Source organism: Microcaecilia unicolor, chromosome 9, assembly GCF_901765095.1.
Source record: "Microcaecilia unicolor chromosome 9, aMicUni1.1, whole genome shotgun sequence".
NCBI classification, from domain to species: Eukaryota; Metazoa; Chordata; class Amphibia; order Gymnophiona; family Siphonopidae; genus Microcaecilia; species Microcaecilia unicolor.
The window spans coordinates 27,765,421-27,789,702 of NC_044039.1; the positions used below are offsets into that span (position 1 = coordinate 27,765,421).

At 42.1% G+C, this 24,282-nt stretch overlaps 1 protein-coding gene across 4 annotated transcripts in view; it reads left to right on the plus strand.

The window, feature by feature from the left end:
- SLC41A2 (solute carrier family 41 member 2) overlaps positions 1-23,310 on the plus strand; it is a 120,821-nt gene extending 97,511 nt beyond the window's left edge. For all 4 annotated transcript variants that reach the window (XM_030215518.1, XM_030215516.1, XM_030215517.1 and 1 more), the window contains exons 10-11: positions 428-576; positions 22,171-23,310. In XM_030215518.1, coding sequence (XP_030071378.1) covers positions 428-576; positions 22,171-22,356 — 335 coding nt within the window. In that variant the 3' untranslated portion in view covers positions 22,357-23,310. The remainder of the gene's footprint in view (positions 1-427; positions 577-22,170) is intronic.
- The last annotated feature ends 972 nt before the right edge of the window (positions 23,311-24,282 follow it).

Genomic DNA, 24,282 nt, shown 5'->3' on the forward strand with positions numbered 1-24,282 from the left:
AAGCTGAAGAGCCCTAACCTTCCTTTCATTGCCCCTCTTTTCCTTTTGAACTCATGTACCTTCAGTCTGACTTAAAACATGGGCACCCTTCCCCTTTTTCTGCCAATCTTTTATGGTGCCAAGGATGGTCACCCTCATTACTCACTCCTTGTACCACATTCATAACCTTCATATCCCAGAAGGTCTAGGCACATTTTACAGCCTTCTTTAATGGAATTTGAATGGAGTCTTGTTTTTCAAGAAAAATGCCAAAAGAAATTCAGATTATTATTGTTAATGCTGTCTCTGTTTGTTTAGTCTGTATGTGGAAATTAATGTGAAATTAATTTTAGTAAGGGGACATCAATACCTTTTGTTGTCTCTTGTTAATCAGAACATTGTTCTGTTCCAAGTGTGTGTAAGATTTTGTTTGATTGTTTTGTTCCAGGAGTAAACAATAAATCAGCCCAAGTCCTGTTCCTCCTAGTGATTCCTGGACATTTAATTTTCCTGTACACTATCCATTTAATGAAAAGTGGTCACACTTCCCTGACCCCTGTCTTCATAGCTGTATATCTGTTGGCTGCTCTCCTACAGGTAAGAAATAAATAAAATATGAGGATAAGAAGAAAGCATATTTCCAAGAGCAGGGGATAACACTGCATTAATCTGCATGCCAAAGCTGACAGACAGGCTTAAAATGGACCTGCTCAGTTTTAAATGTGTGCTCCAAATAGCATCATTGTTGTTGCTTTCTAGGTTTCATTGGGATCTTGACAGGTCTACCCGGCTTATAGAAAAACTAGTAAAACAGGCCTGTTTCTGACACAAATGAAACGGGCGCTAGCAAGGATTTCCTCGGAGTGTGTATGTTTGAGAGAGAAAGTGTGTGTGAGAGATGGAGTGTGTGTGTGAGAGAGGTACAGACAGAGTGTGTGTGTGTTTGTGTCAGAGAGAGAGAGTGTGTGTGTGAGAGAGACAGAGAGTGAGTGTGTGTGTGGGGCTCAGAGTTCCATGACCCCCTCCTTCCCTCCCTCCCTCCCTCTCCTCCCCTCCGAGTTCCAGGTCCCCCTTCCGTCCGAGGTGCAGGCCCCCCTCCCTCTCTCCCCCTCCCTCTCTCTCCTCCCCTCAGAGTTCTTGGCCCCCCCTTCCCTCCGAGTTTCATGCCCCCTCCCTCTCCTCCTACGTGTTCCATGCCCCCCTCTCCTCGGATTGTGTATGTTTGAGAGAGAGAGTGCGTGGGTGAGAGATGGAATGTGTATGTGAGAGAGAATGAGTGAGAGACAGACAGACAGAGTGTGTGCTTGTGTCAGAGAGAGAGAGAGAGAGTGTGTGTGTCTGTGTGTGTGAGAGAGAGTGTACGTGAGAGACAGTGAGTGAGTGTGTGTGTGTGTGTGTGAGAAAGTGAAGCTTTCAAGCCTTGAAGCATTCGTGCGCTCTGTAAGGCTCCATCTCCTCAATTGACGACACGTAGTTCCGGAACGTTGCAGGAACGCTTCAAGGCTTGAAGGCTTCACTTTCTCGGCTTCAGAATGTTGGAGGTGCGTTTTATTATATAGGATTGTTATGTTCGCATAAATGTTAAGGTAAATAAATGCAGCAATCGCCTTAGGAGGCTCTGATTTTGGAAAAGGCATCTTGTTTTAAAAGTCGGAAGCCTCTTATTTTTAACACAATGTACCTGGTTGCTTCCAGGAATTCTGTGACGGTTGAAACTGGGCTTCTGATGTCATTGTGGGAACACAGATGTGTACGTGGCGCTGTAGCAGTGTTGCAAATTATAGGCCCTGATGTTCCTTTTACTGCCTGATGCATAAATGACTCGCATTTGCAACATGCCGGCTAGCAAGAGCATATGTTGTTTCATATCCCAATAATAATACAATATGCTTTCTAATCAGGAAGTTACAATTGTTTTGGTACAAATTAGTAGGCTTTCTTTTTTTTCCCCTTTAAATCATGTTTTCTAAACAATGAATTTCTCTAGAAACAGAATTTTCTTACATATTTTGAAAGCACTAGTACCTCAGCTTGATTTAACTTGCCTTAGATCTCCTTCCAAGAGCAGCCCACGGGACCCTATTAAAAGAAGCCAATTAGCTCTCAGAAACAGTTTCTAACCAAAATAGTTTAATGACTAGATGGGTTCACAATTTAAGTCTCTAGATAAGAATTTGTGGTTCCATTTTCCATCCTGTTAAACACAGGTTGTTTAAAACCACAACATTAAACAGCTCAGTAATTAAACCAGATTGCATTCCAGCACTCAAAGCACAGAAAGTCAACCAGTCTGCTTGTAATTCTTATCAGCAGTAGAATTGTGCTTGCAGTGAAAATGTGTGCCATTTCATTAATGTCCTGCATGAAAACGTGTCCCACTTTCAATAGTGTCCTGTGTGAAACTGTGTGTCACTTTCATTAGTGTCCCGTGTGAGCATGATGACTGCTGAAGAGGGAGAGTTTTTAATTTAAAGCTAGTTTCCTAGTCTTGTCTTGCTACCAGATTCTTTGGTATAACTCTGGCGTTGAATTTCAATTGTAGGCAGTGGGCACCACTTTCCTATTCTCTGAGGGGCCCTTTTACAAAGCTGAGGCAAAAAGTGGCCCGTGCTAGTGTGGACACATGTTTTTGGCATGCACCAGGCCAGTTTATACCACATCTGGGAAAAAGGTTTTTTTTTTTTTTTTTTTTCAATGTGCCGGGAAAAGAGCTTGCGGTAAAATTGAAACCAGCGTACGCCTTTTTACGGCCTGAGTCCTTAACGCCACCCATTGATCTGGTGGTAAAGGCTCACATGCAGTGACCGGTTGGCGCGTGCCAACTGCAGATTGATGCTGGAAACGTCATATGCGGTATGAAATAAAAAGAAATAATTTGTCCTGGTTGTATGAGCGCGCGCCAAATCTGAAATTACCACCTGGGGGGGGGGGGGGGGGGCGCACTAGTCAAGTGGTAGTCTCATTTTGGCATGTGCTGTAGAGCCTACCATGCCTTTGTAAAAGGGCCCCTGAATGAAGAATGAATTTTCTCTACAGAGTTGGATTGTGCAGGTTAGCAAGTGATGTAATTAAATAAACAAAAAAATAAAATGTAAACGGGCCGAAACAAAGAAGACATGATCAATAAGAGCAATGCATTAAGAAAGGTGCCCAGGTCCGCCATCTTGTAAAAATACAGCGCAGGGCTGTACAAGATGATGTTTTTTTGCCAGTTAGAATTTAGTCACAGCAACCCCAGAAGCAGGTCTCTTTGATTGAAACGCCAATGTTGGAAGTGTGGGCGTCAGTTGCTACAATGTCGCATTGTGGTCACTTTTTTCTTACGTTTGATTTTGAATTTTATTTAGACATTATTGGTCCCTACTTAGATTTTTAGGATCATGAATAAAGTTTAAATTGTGGAGCCGTTTGGTCCAGATATATGTTGAGATAGAGCTAGTGGAGGCAAGTGATTTGATTATATTTTGTAGTCTGGGATTTGGAATAGCTGGAGTTATAAGAGATCCAATGGTATTATAAGTGCATATCTGCTAACTGCTAACTTCAGACTTCGTTCCTTTTCCCTCGCGGCACCTTATGCCTGGAATAGACTTCCTGAGCCTGTACGTCTAGCTCCATCTCTACCTGTTTTCAAATCTATGCTGAAAACCCACCTTTTCACCACTGCTTTTGGCTCCTAGCCACTACTCAATTACCCTCCCCTTGTTCCTTTCTCACCCAGTACTTCCCTTGCCCTTAATTGTCTTGTCTATCTGTATTTTTTAGATTGTAAGCTCTATTGAGCAGGGACTGTCTCTCTGTGTCAGGTGTTCAGCGCTGCGTGCGTCTGGTAGCGCTATACAAATGCTAATAATAATAATATCCGATACCTCCCTGTCGTTCTTCTCAATTTAAAAAAATTAAAAAATAATAAATAAAAAAGTAAAGAATAAGTTAATGTATATTGTCACATTGCCATTACTTCCTTCTGCTTTTTATGATTATGCTTCGGAGTAGTCTTTTCTCCTATTTTTGCTACGACTCTGCTATTACCTTTGACAACAGAAGAATGCAGATGGCCAAAGGCGTGAGAAGGCTTGCCAGAGGAGCCACGCTACTAGTTAAAGTGGTTTTATTACCATGAGTGTAGCTTTCTTTTTAAGAGTGCACAGTTAATTTTTTTTTGGCATTGGGCACAACCTCATTTTCTGCGATCTGCTGTAATTGACTGCACGGAGACTTCGGACCCCTGACGCAGGCACATGCTGAAACGCGGCCATGTCAGATCGTTGAGTCAAAATTCCATCTATGTAGTGTGGCTACTGTGGCAATCCTTCTAAGTCCTTTGGCCGTCTCTGCTCTTCTTTTGTCCTGGTTGATCTGCAGAGTGTGGTTCTTCTTGTTTTCTTTTTTTGTACTGATGTTACCTTCACCTTGTCCATTGATAAGGTATTTCATGCACCCACCATTTTTTCTGTGAAGAGATAGATATGATGTAATGTTACTCCCCGAGTCCTTCTCCATTAAGCCTTATGTCAAGACCTCTTGTTCTTGAATTCCCTTTCTACTGAACACTTACATGTGCCATATCAAAATGTGATTTCTGCATTCAGCTCTCCTAAAGACATAAAGGGCACCTAAATCTAGGCATCAATCGCATGCACTAATTTATAGGTGCGCTTACGCGTGTGAAATGGCATTACAAATTGGCATGTACGCACATATGTACTAGGTGCTATTCTATAAATTGGCACGCTAGTCACATGACATGAAACAACAAATGGGCTGCACTAATGGGCATGTCATGGGCCTGGCAATGCACACACGATCCTGTATAATAATTTGCACCTCCGTCTGGCTGCCTGGGTTCATAACACAGTTCCCATTGGTCCGCCCTGGGGATGACGTCACAGGGTGGACCAATGGCAAGTGAGAGGGAAGGGAACCCAGCAGCAGCCACCGGAGGTGAGTAAACAATCCCCCCCCCCCCCCCCCGAGTTCCATGACCCCCTCCCTCCCTCCTTCAACTCCCGGCCGTTCGAGTTCCACAGGCCCACTCCAGTCCGACGGCCCCACTCCCGTCCGAGTTCCACGCCCCCCTCTCCTCCGATTTCCACCGCCCAGCGCCTCTCTCCCTCTCTCTCTGTGGGCTCCGAGTGCAAGGAGGACGTGTGTGGGTGCCCCAGCCCTTCGTAAGTGCCAGCTGCTTTTTAAAACGTTTTACCTCCTGCTCCGCCGGCAACAGAGAAGTCCAGCAAGCACGGACACCGCTTGACACTGCCTTTGCTTTCGCTTCTCTTGGTCCCGCTCTTTCGTAAATAGGAAATGAGGGCGGGACCAGAAGAACAGCTGAAAGCAAAGGCAGTGTCAAGCGGCGTCCGTGCGTGCTGGACTTCACTGTTGCCGGCGGAGCAGGAGGTAAAACGTTTTAAACAGCTGGCACTTACGAAGGGCTGGGGCACCCGCACATGTCCTGCTTGCACTCGGAGGCCACAGAGAGAGAGGGAGGGAGCCGCGGGGTTGTGGAACTCGGATGGCACGGAATTAGAGGGGGGGAGGGGGTCCTGAGACATGAGAGAAGGGGGGCAGGGGGTCCTGAGATGAGAGAGGGGGGTCCTGAGATGAGAGGGGGGGAGGAGGAGGAGGGGGAGGAGGGGGCCTGGAACTCAGAGGAGGGAGGGAGGTAGCGAGGGAGTGGGCCCTGGAACCTTGCTAGCGCCCATTTCCTTTCTGTTGGAAACAGGCAGGGCTGGTCTTAGGCCGAGGCGACCGAGGCGGCCGCATAGGGCCCCGCGCTTAGGGGGGCCCCGCGTGGCGCGCCTCAGTCAGCCTTGACCTAGTTCCGCCCGGGGATTGCCGCCGCTCGTCCGAACTGCCCGCCCTCTTCTCTCCCCCACGATCGATCATCGATCCCATTCCCTTTCCTTTTTTGCTTTTAAATTTACCTCCAGTCCGGCAGCGTCAGTGAAAGCACTCCCAGTAAAAGCGCTTCTCTTCGCTGTGTCCCGCCTTCTTCTGACGTCATGACGTCAGAAGAAGGCGGGACACAGCGAAGAGAAGCGCTTTTACTGGCTGGGAGCGCTTTCACTGACGCTGCCGGACTGGAGGTAAATTTAAAAGCAAAAAAGGAAAGGGAATGGGATCGATGATCGATCGTGGGGGAGAGAAGAGGGCGGGCAGGGGAAAGAGGGACATGGATGGGATGGCAGGGCTCAGGGAGAGAGGGGAATTGCTGGATACATGGGTGAATGGAGGGGGGCAGGGGACAGAGGAACAGATGGGAGGGCAGGGCCCAGGGAGAGGAGAAATTGCTGGAAATGGAGGGGAAGGGAGAGGGGACAATTACTGGATGTGGATGGAGGAGGGAAGGTCAGAGAGGGCCAAGGATGGACTTGGATGGGATGGCAGGGCCCAGGGAGAGAGGGGAATTGCTGGATACATGGGTGAATGGAGGGGGGCAGGGGAGAGAGGAACAGATGGGAGGGCAGGGCCCAGGGAGAGGAGAAATTGCTGGAAATGGAGGGGAAGGGAGAGGGGACAATTACTGGATGTGGATGGAGGAGGGAAGGGCAGAGAGGGCCAAGGATGGACTTGGATGGGATGGCAGGGCCCAGGGAGAGAGGGGAATTGCTGGATACATGGGTGAATGGAGGGGGGCAGGGGAGAGAGGAACAGATGGGAGGGCAGGGCCCAGGGAGAGGAGAAATTGCTGGAAATGGAGGGGAGGGAAGAGAGGAGAATTGCTGGATGTGGATGGAGGAGGGAAGGGCAGAGAGGGCCAAGGATGGACTTGGATGGGATAGCAGGGCCCAGGGAGAGGAGAAATTGCTGGAAATGGAGTGGAGGGGAGAGAGGAGAAATGCTGGATGTGGATGGAGGGCAAATTGTTGAATTTAAGGGCTGGATCGGAACACTTTGAAGGCAGATGCTGAAACTGGAGAAAGGATAGGGACAGGGGGCTACAGATGGTAGACAGAACACATAAGGACACAGGAGGATGGTGGACACGGTGAGAGAAAAAATATCAAACGGAAAGAAGACACTGCATAAAACAGAAGACACTGGGACCAAAGCGAATAGAAAAACTAAATGATCAGACAACAAAGGTAGAAAAAAAGTATTTTATTCAGAATTTATTAATTGGAATATGTCAGCTTTTAGAAATGTGCATCTGTGATATTTTGCATGTAAGTTTCAATTTTTCTAGTATTGCTTCATGCTGAGTCTGACTTCTTGAGGTAACTTTCCATTCAGTATTTTGCCTTCATATTTGTTGTGTCATGTGTTTTTCATGTGTGATCAAGGTACAGTATTCTGCTAGCGTGTAGTATTTGCAGCCCTTTTTTTTTTTTCACAAGGTAGTGTATTGGTGTTATAGAGCCTGGTGTAATTACAGTTCTGCCTTTCCATGCATAAGGTTGTAGCTCGTCCTGTCCTTGGAATTATTGCTGTTATGGTTTGGTAAGGTTCTGACTGTGTTTTTGCACAAGTTTGTGTATAGTGTTTTGCAGTGGAGAGATTGTGTGTCCGCACCTCTGACCCCCCGGGGTTATGAGAATTTGAACTACTAATTGTGGACTTGAACTGAATAATTTCTTGGGAGGGGGGATTTCATGATAGCATTGTGCTTATTATTTCAATCAGTTTTTCTGTACAAGTTTAGCTTCATTTGTCTTTATTTGAAATTTCATAAATAAAAAATTTTCTAAAAATTGAATAATCTTATCAATGGGCGGGGGCGGGGCTAGGATAGGGGCGGAGTTAGGATGGGGCCCCACCAAATTGGTATGCATAGGGCCCCGCACTTGCTAAGACTGGCCCTGGAAACAGGCCTCTTTTACTGGTATAGAATAAAGGCTATGGGACTCTTCTCATATGAGGAAAGGCCTCTTTAGCTTGGAAAAGAGACGGCTGAAGGGGGATAGATTGAGGTCTATAAAATCCTGAGTGGACTAGAACAGGTAAAAGTGAATCAATTTTTCACCCTTTCAAAAAGTACAAAGACCAGGGGACACTCAATTAAATTACAAGGAAATGCTTTAAAAACAAATAGGAAGAAATATGTTTTCACTCAAAGAATAATTAAAGTCTGGAATTCGTTGCCAGAGGATGTGGTAACAGGGTTTAGCATATCTGGGTTTAAAAAAAAGTTTGGACACATGCCTGGAGGAAAAATCCATAGTATGCTATTGAGATAGACATGAGGAAAGCCACTGCTTGCCCTGGGATTGGTAGTATGGAATCTTGCTACTACTTGAGATTCTACATGGAATGTTGCTACTAATTGGTTTTCTGTCAGGTACTTGAAACCTGGATTGGCCACTTTTGGAAGCAGGATACTGGGCTAGATGGACCATTGGTCTGACCCAATATGGCTGCTATTACATTCTTATCAGATGCATGCACCAACTTTTTTTGCCTATTGACCTGGCATAAGCTGTTGAACCTGTCAGCACGCCAAAGTGGCTTTGCACTACTGTTATATAACAGGTTAGGTGCGTCTTAACACCATTATAGAAATGGCGCTAAGTACACTTCTTTGTTGCGCGTACATTTATAGAATTGCCCCCATAGCTTTTAGAGGATCAGCTTCACTGGAATCGTATTTTTCAGAATGTAAAGCTGTGCGTTCCATGGTTTGTCACATCATGATTCTATAAGTGCAGTTAGCTAAGTCTGGCATTCTGAAATTCTCATCCTGTTCTCAGCATTTAACTGGTTAAGCAACATGTCAGCTCGGTGAAGATGAGAGGAATGACCTGGCAGTTATACGAATACACATCTATAATACGTGTTTTAAAAAAAACCAACAAAACTGCAGAGCACAGTTTTTAAAATCGATCATCTTCCATGCCAGTGATTTTCTTTCCTCTCTGTCCATAAACGTTTATGCCCCTTCCATGAGCCCTTTTTTAACAGAAAGGCTAGAAGCCAATATATTTGTAAGAGGATTTGTCATACTAAAATTTGATTTTCTTAAAGTAATCCCTGTACTGTGTTAGAAAATAAAATAAGCTTTATGCCTTCAACGAACAAATAAAATAAAGCTTTATGCCTTTAACAAAGGACCATTGTATGTAGACTCTATACAGATACAGAACAGCCATAGAATGAGTCACCTCAATCATGTTGTGTTCAGCATTGCGCTGGTCCCATTGTATGAGTTGAGAAACATCATATTGCATCAATATTGCCGAAACCTTTCTCAATGGGAAGGAAGCTGTCCTGATGAGTCAATTTTCTACCTGCCTCAGAATTATGATTGTGCTGTCGGTGACTGGTGCTTCCGTCCCTGGCAACTCTTTTTCTCTTGCAGTACAAAATAATGAGTTCCCAGGAATCGAGAGTCCTCCTTGCAATTACAGTGCTTCTCAACGAGGATCGAAGGGAACCTGTACATTCTTTTTACAGAATAATGGTGCATTAGATTATCAGAATTATTCTCTCTCAATGGTGGGTTAGTTAAAAGGCTCATTTTCAAAGCACATAGACTTACAGAGTTACATGGGTTACTATGAGGCTCATTTTGAAAGCACTTAGACTTACAAAGTTCCATAGGTTACTACGGGGCTCATTTTCGAAAGAGAAAAATGTCCAAAAAGTGTCATAAAGCACCATTTGAATGTTTTTCTTCTCAAAACATCCAAATTGGTATTTTCAAAACCTATTTTGCAGACGTTTATCTATAATTTAGATAACGGATGGTGTATTGCCAATAAACCTCAGTTAAATGTTGAACAATGCAAATAATTCTCTGTGATTTTTATTTTTATTTATTTATTTATTGCATTTGTATCCCACATTATCCCACCTGTTTGCAGGCTCAATGTGGCTTACAGAGTTATGTAAGACATGTTCATTCCAGGGTGTCAGTTACAAATAGTATCTGTACACTTACAATTAGTAATGTTCAGAGAAAAGTAAGGGAAAGAGAGTGAAAGATGATAAACAGGATAATATAAAAGGTGTCCTTTTAATAACTGAGTGGGTTGGTGAAGTAATTTTGTGAAGTTATGGGTTCTCTTTGTAGGCCTTGTTGAAGAGGTGTGTCTTCAGAGCTTTGCGAAAGTTGGTTATTTTGTCAATGGATTTCAGGGTTGTAGGTAATGCATTCCACAACTGCGTGCTTATGTAGGAGAAGGTGGTAGCGTGTGTCAGCTTGTATTTTAGTCCTTTACAGCTGGGGAAGTGTAGATTGCGAAATTTGCGGGATGATCTAATGGCGTTTCTGGGAGGCAGGTCCACAAGCTTTAGCATGTAGATTGGGGCGTCTGCATGGATGATTTTGTGTACAATCGTGCAGATCTTGAACGCAATGCGTTCCTTGAGTGGGAGCCAATGCAGTTTCTCTCTTAGGGGTTTTGCACTTTCGTATTTAGTTTTTCCAAATATGAGTCTGGCTGTGGTATTCTGGGCTGTTTGGAGTTTTTTGATAGTCTGTTCTTTGCAGCCAGCGTACAGTGCGTTGCAGTAGTTCAGATGGCTTATTACCATTTACTTGTAGCATTTGTATCCCACATTTTCCCATCAATTTTGCAGGCTCAATGTGGCTTACATTTGCCGTAATGGTGATTGCCATTTCCGGGTAGCAGAATTACACTTACAAATGGTATTGCGTTAAGGTGCATACATACATGGTAGCAAATGTGGAACATAACATATATGGAACAAATCATGGTGTGTGTGTATATATATATATACATGGTAAAGAAGAATAAATTATGGTAGTGCATGAAGGTTCCTGAGTAGTAAATTGGATAGTAACATACATTAGATCATCGACTAAAGAGAGACCCTATTTAGCATATGGTGTAAAGTGATATTGCTTAATCATTAATATCAGAGAGGTTAATCAGTCATGTGATAAGAGTTCGGTTTTGTATGATATGATATTAGGTTATTTTGTAGGAAAAGACTTCAGATGCTTAACCTTTTTTGTTAACTGTTGGATTAACTGTATTTGGTTAATGCCTTCAATATCCAACATGAAAGAGATTTCCTCTTATAGTGGATATCGGGCTAGCTCGTCACTAGTCTTTTCCTCCAAAATAACCTAATACCATATCACTGAGAGAGTTATTTGCAGACGTTTATCTGTGCAATTTGCCTGCAGTGTGTCCAAATCACAAGGGGTCGTGTTGGGCGTTACGAAGGCAGGATTAGGGCGTGCCTAACATGCAGACATTTTACAGAGTGGAGGAGTGGCCTAGTGGTTAGGGTGGTGGACTCTGGTCCTGGGGAACTGAGGAACTGAGTTCGATTCCCACTTCAGGCACAGGCAGCTCCTTGTGACTCTGGGCAAGTCACTTAACTGGGCAAGTATATGTAAGCCGCATTGAGCCTGCCATGAGTGGGAAAGTACAGGGTACAAATGTAACTAAAATAAAAATAAATAATGGAACAAAACAAAAATGTCCAGGACTAAAACTAAGATGTTTTGGTTTAGACCTGTTTTCAGAACGAATAAGGCACAAAAAGGTCCCTAAATGACCATATGACCACTGGAGGGAATCGGGGGTTACACCCCAACACACCTTCCCCCAGTTTTGTGCAAAACATCCAAAATCGAACTTAGGCGTTATATTGAAAATGACCCTCCACGTAATGTTGTAAGTCTAAGTGCTTTGAAAATATGCCTCCATGTAAGTCTGTGCGCTTTGAAATGACACCTAAATGTTTATACATATATTTTTATAGAGAAGAAATAGGAGATTGAAAAGGAGATATGCCAGCTCTGTTATATTAAAAAATGATTATCAAAATACTTTAAGCTCAGTAAGGATAATGACACAAGGATAATGACTTAAGTAAACTGTTCATACTTATGTAGAAGATTGTATTACATAATGTGTAATCTGCCCTGTACGTACTTTTGGGTGACAGGGCAGAACAGAAATACTTCAAATTAAATTTATAATTAGAAACTTGGCTTAATGAAGTATTAATGAGGAAGTAGACCCTTATGGCCTTTCTCCACCTAGCAAACAGTCTGATGCATGTACTTTCTCAAACTTTGGATAAAGAAGTGTCAAATGAAGACTGGTAGATTTTCTTATAAAAGAAATTAAAGACTTTTGGTTAGATTTAGATGAAACAGTCCCTATATAGCCTGACACCATTTGTCTATGGCCCCTCCTCAAGTAGAGGTTCCTTTACTTGAAAGTGCTGTGGGAATGTATTTCTCATTCTTTTTCATCCCTGATCCAGGCAGAGTCCTGTTGCAAGAGTATTAGGTGCTATGTTAATCTTCTTCCTTTTGCCCCCTTCAGTTAACTTCAAGAACCCTAGACTCTTCCCTAAGATTACAATAAACTCAACAATCATGATCACATCAATGCCACCCCTCCCAGAAACAGGACCCAAGCGGTAGGCAGAGCTCCAACGTCTCAATGCGTGGATGAGACAATGTTTCAGGGAGGAGGGATTTAGATTTGTTAGGAACTGAGCAACATTTGGGGGAAGGGGGCAGCTTATTCTGAAAGGATGGGCTCAGCCTTAACCAGAATAGAACCAGGCTGCTGGCACTAACATTTAAAAAGGAGATAGAGCAGTTCTTAAATTAGAATGGGGGGTGGGGTGGGGATGCTGACAATTGCTTATGAGCACATGGTTTGGAGTGAGGTATCTATGAAGGATACTATTATAACAAGACATTTAGAGAACGTCAATAGAGAGGTTTCAACAAAGTTGAAAGAAAGCCAGGACTGTTTAAGGGTAGAACAGACCAAAGGTTGCAAATTATCCCTGTCAACTTATAAGCGGCTTGTAGATGCAAGGAGAAAACACACTTTGAAGTGTCTGTATACAAATGCTAGAACCCTAAAAAATAAGACAGGCAAGTTCGAGTATATAGCAGTAAATGAAACGGTAGATATAATAGGTATCTCAGAGACTTGGGTGGAAGGAGGACAGTCAATGGGACACTGTGTTACCAGGGTACAAATTATATCGCAATGATTGGGTGGATGAAATTCAAGGGGCATTGCGCTGTACATTAAAGAGGAGATTGAGTCAAACAAAAATTCTGCATGAAACAGCAACATGGAATCCTTATAGGTAGAAATTCCATGTGTGGAGGGAAAGAATATATGCTTAGGGCTATACTACTGTCCACCAGACCAGAATGATCAGACAGATGAAGATATGTTAACAGAAATTAGAAAGGCTAGCAAATTTGGTAACAGTACAAAAATAGATGATTTCAGTTACCCCAATATTGACTAGTTAAATGCCACATTAGGGAGTGCTAAGGAGGTAAAATTCCTAGATATAATAAATGACAACTTCTTTGAGCAACTGGTTCAGGAACTGACAAGAGAGGGAGCTATTATAGATCTAGTCCTTAGTGGAATGCAGAACTTAATACAAGAGGTAACAGTGTTGGGTCCACTGGGAAACAGTGATCATAAAATGATCCTGTTTCACAGGAAATCTACTGTAGCAGTATTTAATTTTCGAAAGGGTAACTATTTTAAATGACAAAAATGGTTAAAAATAAACCTTGACAGTCTCAGCTGTAAAGGTTAGGAGTTTAAATCAGGCATGGACATTGTGTACAAATACAGTACTATTTTGGATGCCCAGACCAGATGTATTCCATGTATTAATAAAAGTAGAAAGGAAGAGCAAAGGACAGTCAGCATCGTTAATGGTAGAAGTGAAAGAACCTAATAGAACCAAAACAACATCTTTCACAATATGGAAAAAAAAGATCCAAATGAAGAAAACAAGAAGTAACATAAGCACTGGCAAGTTAGATGCAAAGCACTGATAAAGAAGGCCAAAAGAGAATATGAAGAGAAACTTGCCTTGGAGGCAGAAACTCATAGTAATATTTTTTTCAGGTATATCAGAAGTAGAAAGCCTGTGATGGAATTTGTGTGACCGTTAGATCATCAAGGAGTAAATGGGGAAGACAGGGCCAAAGGCAGAGAGGCTGAATGAATTCTTTGCCTCAGTCTTTACTGAAGAAAATGTAAGAGATTTACCTGTACCAGAGATGACTTGTCAAGAGTGACAGTGCAGAGGAACTGAAAGAAATCTCGGTGAACCTGGGAAATGTACTGAGCCAAATCGACAAATTAAGAGTAGTAAAACACCCCGACCGGATGATATATACCCCAGAGTACTGAAGGAACTCAAATAAGAACTTGCAGATCTGTTGCTAAAATTGTCTGTAATACCTGGAGGGTGGCCAATGTGATCCCGGAAATTACAGACTGGTAAGGCTGACTAAAGTGCCAGGCAAAATAGTGGAAACTATTATAAAGGTTAAAGTCACTGAACACACAGAAAACATGGTTTACTGGGACAGAGTCAGCATGGATTCAGCCAAGGGAAGTCTTGCCTCACCAATTTGCTTCATTTCTTTGAGTGCGTGAATAAATATGTGGATAAAGGTGAGCTAGTTGATGTAGGGCAACTAGATTTTCAAAAAGCGTTTGGTGAGTTCTGTGATGAAATGTCCAGTTTCTGCTCTGCACCCATTTCAGGAGAGAGGAAGGGTTCTGTGAATACAGAAATATGCTTGCATTTAACATTGTTAACAGTCCAATGTGCAAAATTATTTGGGTAAAAAAAGAACAAAGAAGGATGTAGAAGAATAAAATCAAATGTAAAAATGGGCAAGTTTACATGTTTACAAATCTTTCTAGTAGAACTGTGTTGAGAGGGGGGAAATATAGAGAGAATCTAACACAAGTAAACCCCCAATTTTTTTCCAGTTTGATACAGTTTAATTTTCTGTTTGGTTTGTGGCTAAGTAAATATCTGCTGTTTAGTATTTTACTGCTTTTCAAAGCTATAACATTTATCAGCAAGCTAAAGTGCAACACTGTGTTAAAGTTCTGCAAATGTGGCCATGGGTGAGCACGGTTATACATTTTAAAAAATATATATTGTTGACATATAAAGTATCCCAAAGCACTTATGCTGTCTAGAAATGAAAAACTGTGCCCATGCATTCAGCATGTAAATTTCTCTCACTGTTGTTAACTTTGAAAACTGATTCTGTTTTTTTTTTACTTGTTGAGGGTGTTTTAATACTTTTGCAAAAGCAAAGACCCCTTCGGATTTATTCCCTCTGATGCTTCTGGCCATAGGAGCCAGCTCTGTGGGTACCAGTGGGTGAGCACCCCCAATATTGAGCAAGCTCTTTCATTACATCCAGGGAGGAGCAATTAGTGTTGCTTGTGGTGCCCACCCCATCCCTTCCGATCATTCATGCAGGAGCCCCCAAAAGCATAACTGTGGAGTTGAAATAGTCCGGTTTATTTTTCCTCATTTGAGTTAATAAGAAGTTGCCACAGTTGCACGTATTATGTAAACATTCCAGTTTCAAATACAGTGTGTACAATCAGGAGAACACGATCACAACATTCTAGCAAATGTGAAAAAGTTCAGCTTCATTATACAGAGAGAGAGACAGAGAACTGACTGTTCAGAAGGAATGGATCCTAAGGGGCTTAGCTGAGATTGGGTGGCAGAGTCGGAGGCGGGGATGGTGCAGGGCAGACTTATACGGTCTGTGCCAGAACCGGTGGTGGGAGGTGGGGCTGGTGGTTGGGAGGCGGGGATAGTGCTGGGCAGACTTATGCGGTCTGTGCCAGAACCGGTGGTGGGAGGCGGGGATAGTGCTGGGCAGACTTATACGGTCTGTGCCCTGAAAAGGACAGGTACAAATCAAGTTAAGGTATACACAAAAAGCAGCACATATGAGTTTATCTTGTTGGGCAGACTGGATGGACCGTGCAGGGGTTTTTCTGCCGTCATCTACTATGTTACTAAGCTGTTCTACTAATTGCTTTTTTGAGCAGTTAAGGGGCTCTTTTAGTAAAGGGTTGGCATGCGGCAATCTGGAACTACCGCAGGAGCCCGGCGGTAGTTCCCACCCACCCCCAGCATGCGCCATTTCCAGGGCTCCAAAAAAGTTTCTTTTTGTAGCACTGGTGTATACCCAGCTGGGTTAGCACAGGAGCCCTTACCGCCACCTCAGTGGGTAGCGGTAAGTGCTCCACCCTGAAATAGCCGCGTTGCAAGTGGTTCACTTATCGCACAGCCATTTCTTTTCCAGCAAAAAAAAAAAAAAAAGACAGCCTTTTACCCGCTGCAGTAAAAGTGGGTCTTGGCCCTGGGTGCACACCGCTGGGGGGGGGGGGGGGGGGGGGTGTCGGCTCCGCTGGTTCCCTGCTTCCTCTGCCCCGGAACAGGTTACTTCCTGTTCCGGGGCAGAGAGTGCAGGGAACCAGCGGAGCCGACGCAGCTCCCAGCGACGTGCACTCGGGGCGGATCGGCGTTCCCGCCCACCCCCCACTTTCGTATGGCAGTAAGAATGTGCTCCGGGGGGGGGGGGGGTGCGCCGTGCTGCACCTGGGGGGGGGTGCAGCGGTGACCCGCCCCAGGTGTCAGCCGCCCTCGCTACAGCACTACTTGGCGCATGTCAAAAGCACTTGCTGATGCTAGCGCAGGCCCCCTTTTACCCCAACTTGGTAAAAGGACCCCTGAGTTTTGAGTGATTCAACCCACTGGGGATTATGCTTCATAACCTTATAATACGGTGGTGGGAGGCGGGGATAGTGCTGGGCAGACTTATACGGTCTGTGCCCTGAAAAGGACAGGTACAAATCAAGGTAAGGTATACACAAAAAGCAGCACATATGAGTTTATCTTGTTGGGCAGACTGGATGGACCGTGCAGGTCTTTTTCTGCTGTCATCTACTATGTATGTTACCATGGATCCTATTGTATGAAATAGCTTACAAACTAGTACTAGAAGGACTTCAGATTAGAGAGAGAATTGCGAAACTCCTACAGTTCACTTACGCCTATGTTTACTAAGGTGCGCTATAAGCACGTTAGCGGTTTTAACACGTGTAAATGGTGGAAGTGCGTTAAAACGCCAATGCGCCCATAGGAATATATAGGTACGTTAGCGTTTAACGCGCCTTAACTTTAAAGCTGCGTTAAAAATGCTAACGCGCCTTAGTAAACATACCCCTTAGCGAGCAATATGATCAGCATAACAGATATATGTGGTTTGGCTTGTGTAGATTAAAACTACCAATAAAGGTGGGTTGATTGACAGGATGTCATTATAAATTGCCTCAGAGAACTGTACCAGTGAAGCAGTATAAAAGTTTTTAAAATAAATTTTTTTTTGTGCCAGGGCTTTCCTTTATTTAAATAATATATATATATATATATATATATATATATATATATATATATATTTGCCTTTGTCTAAAATAAGAGTATGGGGTTATATTTTCTGTGCTATATCATACCATCTTGTGTCTTTGTCCTGCTTAATCTGTTTGCAGCCTGCCTTTTGAGGTTATGAAATAAAGTATACAGCAAATTAAGGGCCACTGCATTTCAAAAGCACTAAGGAGCCCTTTCACTAAACTGCCTTAAGAGCTAGTGCTCAGCTTGGAGCCCTGTTTACTAAGGTGCGTTAGTGTTTTTAGCGCGCCTACACTTAGAATGCATGCTAACCATGTAGGCACATCTATAGGGATATTGCAGGCACGTATATGGTTAAGGTTCGTTAAAAGCGTTAACACGCCTATAACGCTGCTTAGTAAACAGGGCCCTTAACATGGGAAAAATGGCCTGATGCAGTAAAGCATTTTGCGTCTGTTTTGCCTTTTTTGCTTGCTAGCCATACAATGTTAAGGGGTCCTTTTACAAAGGCACGCTGAAAAATGGGCTGTTGTACTGTAGGCGCGTATTATGGATGCACGCAGATCCATTTTTCAAGCGCACCTGTAAAAAAAAAAAAAAGACTTTTTTAAAATTTTTGCCAAAAATGGACATGCGGCAAAATAAAAAATTGACGCGTGTCCATTTTGGGTCTGAGATTATACTGCTAGCCATTGACTTAGTGGTAAGGTCTCTCATGGTAATTGCCTACATGCGTCAAGTCTGAGTTACCGCCTGATTTTTGCCACACGCCAGAAAATGAAATATATTTTCTGGTGTGTGAAGTGGACACACGTCAAAAATGAAATTAACGCACAGGCCATGCGGTAGCCGGGTGGTAACTCCGAATTGACGTGAGTTGGGCGTGCATAGGTGCCTGTGTGGCTTAGTAAAAGGGCTCCTTATTTATTTGGAGGGAGAGGAATCGTTATTCAGCTAGCATGCCGATGTTAGCGTGTGCTATCTGAATAACACTGACAACGCGGTAAGGGCTCCCGTGTTCATTTTTTTCAGTGCCTGCGCATTCCCACTGCAGCTCCTTGTGACTCTGGGCAAGTCATTTAACCCTCCATTGTCCCAGGTACAAATAAGTACCTGTATATAATATGTAAACCGCTTTGAATGTAGTTGGAAAACCCACTGAAAGGCAGTATATAAGTCCCATTCCCTTTCCCTTTAATGCTAATATTAGCATTCGGCCAGATAATGAAATAATTTTAAATGGGTTTAGCATTCAAGAAAGTCCCGTATTAGGACTTACTAAGCCCATTTACTAGCGCAGCTTAGTAAAAGATTCCCTAAGGGGTCTTTTTACTAAGGTGCGCTAATCGTTAACGCACCTTAGTAAAAAGATCCCTAAATATGCAAATACGGTCACTGTTTAGGTTGCCCTAACTGCAGTGTTTTTCTAAATAGTTGTCAGTGTTTCGCTATAAACAGACTTGGTCAGAGCTGGGGCAGAAAGGAGCAGAGTCAAAGGACCTGGAAGCCTATTCCAAAGAAAACATGTTTTCTTAAATATTCTTAGTAGTGGTGTTAAAGCTGTCTTTTGAGAGAACTTGGTTAGTTAAACTATGCATGTTTCAAAAAGAATAAACAAGAGCATGTTTGTTAATGAAAAGTAACTCGTGATTATAGTTTAAAATGTGGCCATCGTGCAGAGTGTGCATTGGTTTACTTATTGACTTAATAAAGTATCTGCTTTTTAACTGTTTCTTTGAGAGGAAGTCATTCAGTGAAAATTCAGTAAATCTCATGCTCACTGTTCTGAAGGGATGCCTGAATATTTTAATCATTTCTCTTTGTTTTAGCATATTAAAAAAAAGCATTTTTGCTTCCTGCTTTTTAAAAGAAGATTATTCTAAAGTTGTATGCTAATTACCCCTTTTATACTCTATATTGTATACATATGTGTGTTTTACAGAAGGCTCCGTGTTCAGTGAACCTTTTGTCAAATATGTTTCTAATTTTGAATGTTACATCTTGAATGCACCCTTTTCTACCTAGAGCTACCCAAACTGGGCTCAGTTGAACAAGTTTTTCTTGTTTCTGAAGTACTCTGCAGGGGCTATTTATAAAAGATATGTTTAAATACATTTGTCAAGATTTCCCCAAAGTACAAAAACTATGTAGTAAATGGGACCAATAGGTTGGATAATTTTAAAATTTGCTTAATACAAATAAGTTGATAAGAGATAAAATAGAAATATATTGTTTTGAAAATGAGCCCCTTAGTATCCCAAAAACTAAATGATTTTTTTTTTTTGGAGAAGACCAATGTCTTCCATCCCAACAAATCTAGATTCCGCAAAGGCCACAGTACCAAAAAGGCACTCTTAGAATTATTGACCTATATTCAGACTCATAATGATCAAAATAAAACTATTATATTACTCTCATTAGATCTGTCTGCTGTTTTTGATGGTATTGATAACACACTTCTATTCGCCAAGCTTTCCTCGATAGGAATCTCAAGAGTGGATCAACCATGGTTTAACTCATAACTAAACAATCGAGAACACTCTGTAAGATGGGCATCATCATATTCAGCTCAGTTTACTTTTTGACTGTGGAGTTCCCCCAAGGTTTCCTACTGGCACCAATTCTGTTCAACATATTTCTGGTGCCGCTACTTGGATTCAGTCAGTCTCTTGATTTAACAGCCTTTGCTTATGGAGGCGATGTTTAAATAATGACCATATTCGATAATTACATTGATGTGGAGATTAATTCACTTAACCAGAAATTAGAGAAGATTGCAAACTGGTTAGTAGATAATAACATTAAATTAAACCTAGGAAAAAAAAACCCCCAAAGGTATTCTGCTTAATAGAAAGGGAGGCAAATATTCCATTGCCTAAGGTACAAATGAATTCTGTGATAACCTGGGTTACATCTCTGAAAATATTAGGGGTAATTATAGATAATGATCTATCCTTTAAAGATCATATATCACTATGAGGCATATTTTCAAAGCACTTAGCCTTCCAAAGTTCCATAGGTTTCTATGGAACTTTGGAAGGCTAAGTGCTTTGAAAATATGCCTCAGGTGTAAAAAAATACTTCTATATAATGCATATGATTTGTTCAGTAAGATCCCTATTCACTTCTGAAGCTCTATGAATAATGGTTCTTTCCATCATTATTACCTACATAGATTACTGCAACTCACTGTTTTCAGGAGTTCAACTTATAGAACTCTGATACCTGCAATTATTACAAAATACTGCAATAAAACTCATAAAAGGTACAAGAAAATGGCATCACGTAACTCCTTCCTTTGTAGAAGAACACTGGGTTCCTGTTCAATACAGAATCAAATTTAAATTACTAATCCCAGTGCACAAAATCTTATCAATCTGCAATCCCCTCTTCTCTAATACTGTACCATACATGTCACCCAGACTTCTACGTTAATCAAATCAAAATTTATTAGTTATCACCTCGTTCCGTCACATTCGTCTACAGTCCTTCCATGACTCCATCTTCAGTATCACTGGCCCTACACTCTGGAACCACTTACCCCAACCCTTACAATTAGCATATTGTTATTCACTATTTAAGACCAAGTTCAAGACCCGTTTGTTTCAGATGACTTTCAGTCTAGATCTCAACGACAAAGCATTTAAGGATAGAAGACAGCACTGAACCTTAGCATGAATTGAACAGTTAGTCTTTATATTTTACATTTGCTGTAGATACATTTTAATGTTCTTGTTTCGTACCTATGTATATCTCTTATAGACTTTTATATTTTGTAAACCACTGTGTCGAACATACCTAATTGTATCAAATGGAATAATTGTATCTGTAAAGGAAGGAGCCATCATTAGGAAGGGAGAAAGGCAGAGCTGGCACTTTTATGTTTTGCAACATTATTCAGCCACTAAACATAAAATGGCCATGTTTTAAACTATTAACAAACATGCTCTTGTTTATTCTTTATGAAATATGCATAGTTTAGCTAAGTTCTCTCAAAAGACAGCTCTATCACTTTCATTAATTATTCAGTGCCAGTGCTTTCTACAAAATTCCACGGCCAGGTGTTCCAATTCCAAACTACGTATATTCAGGTAAGTTATGCATTTAAAATTAGTTCTGCAAAATAGCAAGTCTAACTTTAAATGGATAGTTTGCTGACTAGATGATATTCAGTTTAAACATCATCGATTTTTATATCACCCAAAGACAAGTCAACCCTTTCCCCTTCTAACCATTCCACAGTACCACTAAGAAAGTGTTTCTCAATTCTTTCCTGGAGGCACACCTAGCCTGTTGGGTTTTCAAGGGGGCCCTTTTACTAAGCCGCGTAGGCATGTACACGCGTTCTACGTGCGTCAAATTTGAACTACCACTTTATGTGCATTACGTGCATTATATGCGCGCTGACGATTACTACCCGGTTAATGCGTCAGACCTAGGTCAATGGGTCTCATGCCCAAAATGGACACCTGCCAATTTTGCTGCACGCCCATTTTGGCCCCCCCCCCCCCCCCCCAAAAAAAGGCCTTTTTTTTGCAGGTACGCTGAAAAATGGACCTGTGCCTGTCCAATGCACACACGCGTCTACACCAGTGCAGGCCATTTTTCGGCGCACCTTAGTAAAAGGACCCCTGAATATGATTGAGAAAAATTTGCATATACCGGAGAGCTATGGTATGTAAATCCATTGTGGTATTCCTGAAAACCCAACAGAATAGACGTGCCTCCAGGAGAGGGATAAGAAACAGTGACTTAGAAAGACATTGAAGAGGACTGGACCTAGTATTGATATCGATGGCACCGTGCTGGTCTGTGTTCTTTCAGCAGAGTTGACTCCATGGCCCACTCTTGAGTTCTGTTGCGTAAATAACTTTTCTCCCCCTGTGTTATCGTTTTTCCCACAGGTTATCTAGCTCTCTAGTCTCCTTTGACTCAGAATAATAATATATATTCACTCTTTATTTTGTGGTTTAATGTGACATAGCTGGCTCTTTACAGATGAGGCTCTGTTTTGTTTTTTTAACAATTCAGGTGTTTATGCTATTGTGGATTGCCGACTGGATGGTGCACCATATTTGGAGAAAAGGAAAAGATCCTGACAGTTTTTCAATTCCGTATTTGACTGCTCTGGGAGATTTGCTGGGGACTGCCTTATTAGCTGTCAGCTTTCACTTCCTATGGCTCATTGGGGACAGAGATGGGGATGTTGGTGACTGAATATCTTGCAGCCTGCACACTGCTGCCAGGGGATTAAGCTCAGAAGAGAAGACACCTGCTTACGGTTCCACTTGAAGGATTTCAGGACAACAGTTCCATTGTGTTTGAGAGATCTGGCAATACAGTGGCACTGATGGGATTAAATAGCCTTAATTTCTCTTTATGACTGAATTTAGCGGAAAAGGAAGCGTGATGGAACATCCTCCTTTTCGGTTTTATTTGCTTTGCAGGTGGAAAGCATTTCTTTCTCATTTTTATATATTTTTAAAAAAAGAAATCTTGTGTTTAACGTCTGCTCTATACCATGCAGTTCTTGTATACTGACGCTATAAAATAGTATCACGTGAATTTACACAGCAAGAGTCACCACAGACCTTGTTTCATTAACCCACCCCACCTACAGATTTATATAGCTGTTAAAATGTGAATAGTATCTCTTTGCCTTGAGCTATGATCAGTGTGTTGAACTATACCAGTCTGACACATGATTGAATCATTAATTTCCTAAGCCTATTTTATGATTAGTAGGGGAAGGACATAATAGTCAGCGGTGTTTCCTTTTTCTTCCTCTTACAATAGACTGGAAAATAATAAGAGGTAAAGAGCTCGCTTTAAATCCAGAATTCTGTGGCCGGACAGCAGTAATGGGTTTTACCCAGACATTTCAGGTGCTTTAACATGTAACTTGAATGATCATACAGGAGTGAAGATTTTGTTGACCAAAGAAGCCAATCTCATTTTAAAAAGTTGATCTGGTGCTGTCCCTTGTTATCCAAAGGCCACAATGCAGCAATGAGGGGAGGCGGGTGGGGGGGGGGGGGCAGACAGAAGCATCTGCCTTTATGATCTGCAGTAGCTAGTTTGTACCTATTAGAACGCTCAGCAGCAATCTATATATATAAAACTCACCCTCAACGTTCTATTGGCTGCTGACGTCACTGAAGCCAAGGTTCGTATGTTCGAAGCTCTGAAGCCTCGAAAATCACAGTCTCTGGGCCCCGCCCTCGCGTCAAACGTTATGACGTTGAGGGCGGAGCAATTCACCCACATCGACGACGGGTGGGGGGGGGGGGGGCCACAGGAAAGCCTTGCTAGCGCCCGTTTCATTGGCTCCAGAAACGGGCCTTTTTTTACTAGTGTATTAATAATGGTTTCCACAGAATAGAAAACTTGTCTCGTTTTAGTGCTGTTGGATGGAGCACTTTGACTTACTCAGAATGTTGCAATGGCAGATGAGTTAGAGAACGGATATGCCTGTCATGCCCAATCATAGCGTGAAACTTCAAAGGAAAATTTAAAACAAAATTAAGGTAAAATTGAGATTATAACACTACTTTGGGGTAGAAGATCGACTCTAGAACTTGTCAATCATCTAAGCTTCTGTAAAATTCCTAAAACAAGTTTTTATGTTCTGTCAATAGTAAGCTGTATTTGTATAAATTACATTTCTGTCTGTGAAATAATATATGTTCAGATTTTGTAATTTTTTTTTTTAAGTAAGAACATGTTAAGCATGAAAAATTATGTACCATTCATTTTTAATTAGCTGTTTTGGGGTAATTTTATAACTGCTCTCGTTAGCATAAAGTACATGCCTAAAATGATGGGCGCTATGCGCAAATTCCTTAACGGCAGTTCTGCATAGAGCTGCTGTTATAGCATCCTAGATTAAGATTTGCATTTACGCCAAGCAAAGGCTGATGTAAATGTTGGCGCCTAAGTACTGATATTCAAGTACGTAAATGATAGTATTCTATCACACACCTGACCCGCCCATGCCCCTCCTAGGTCCACATCCACTTTGGTGTTGCATGCAATAGAAATTATTTGCAGTGCTTATAGAATAACGGTGTAAAGCAGTTATGCACATATATATAATTAGCTCCAATTAGTGCTTGTAAAAAGCCAGTTATTGATACTTAGCGC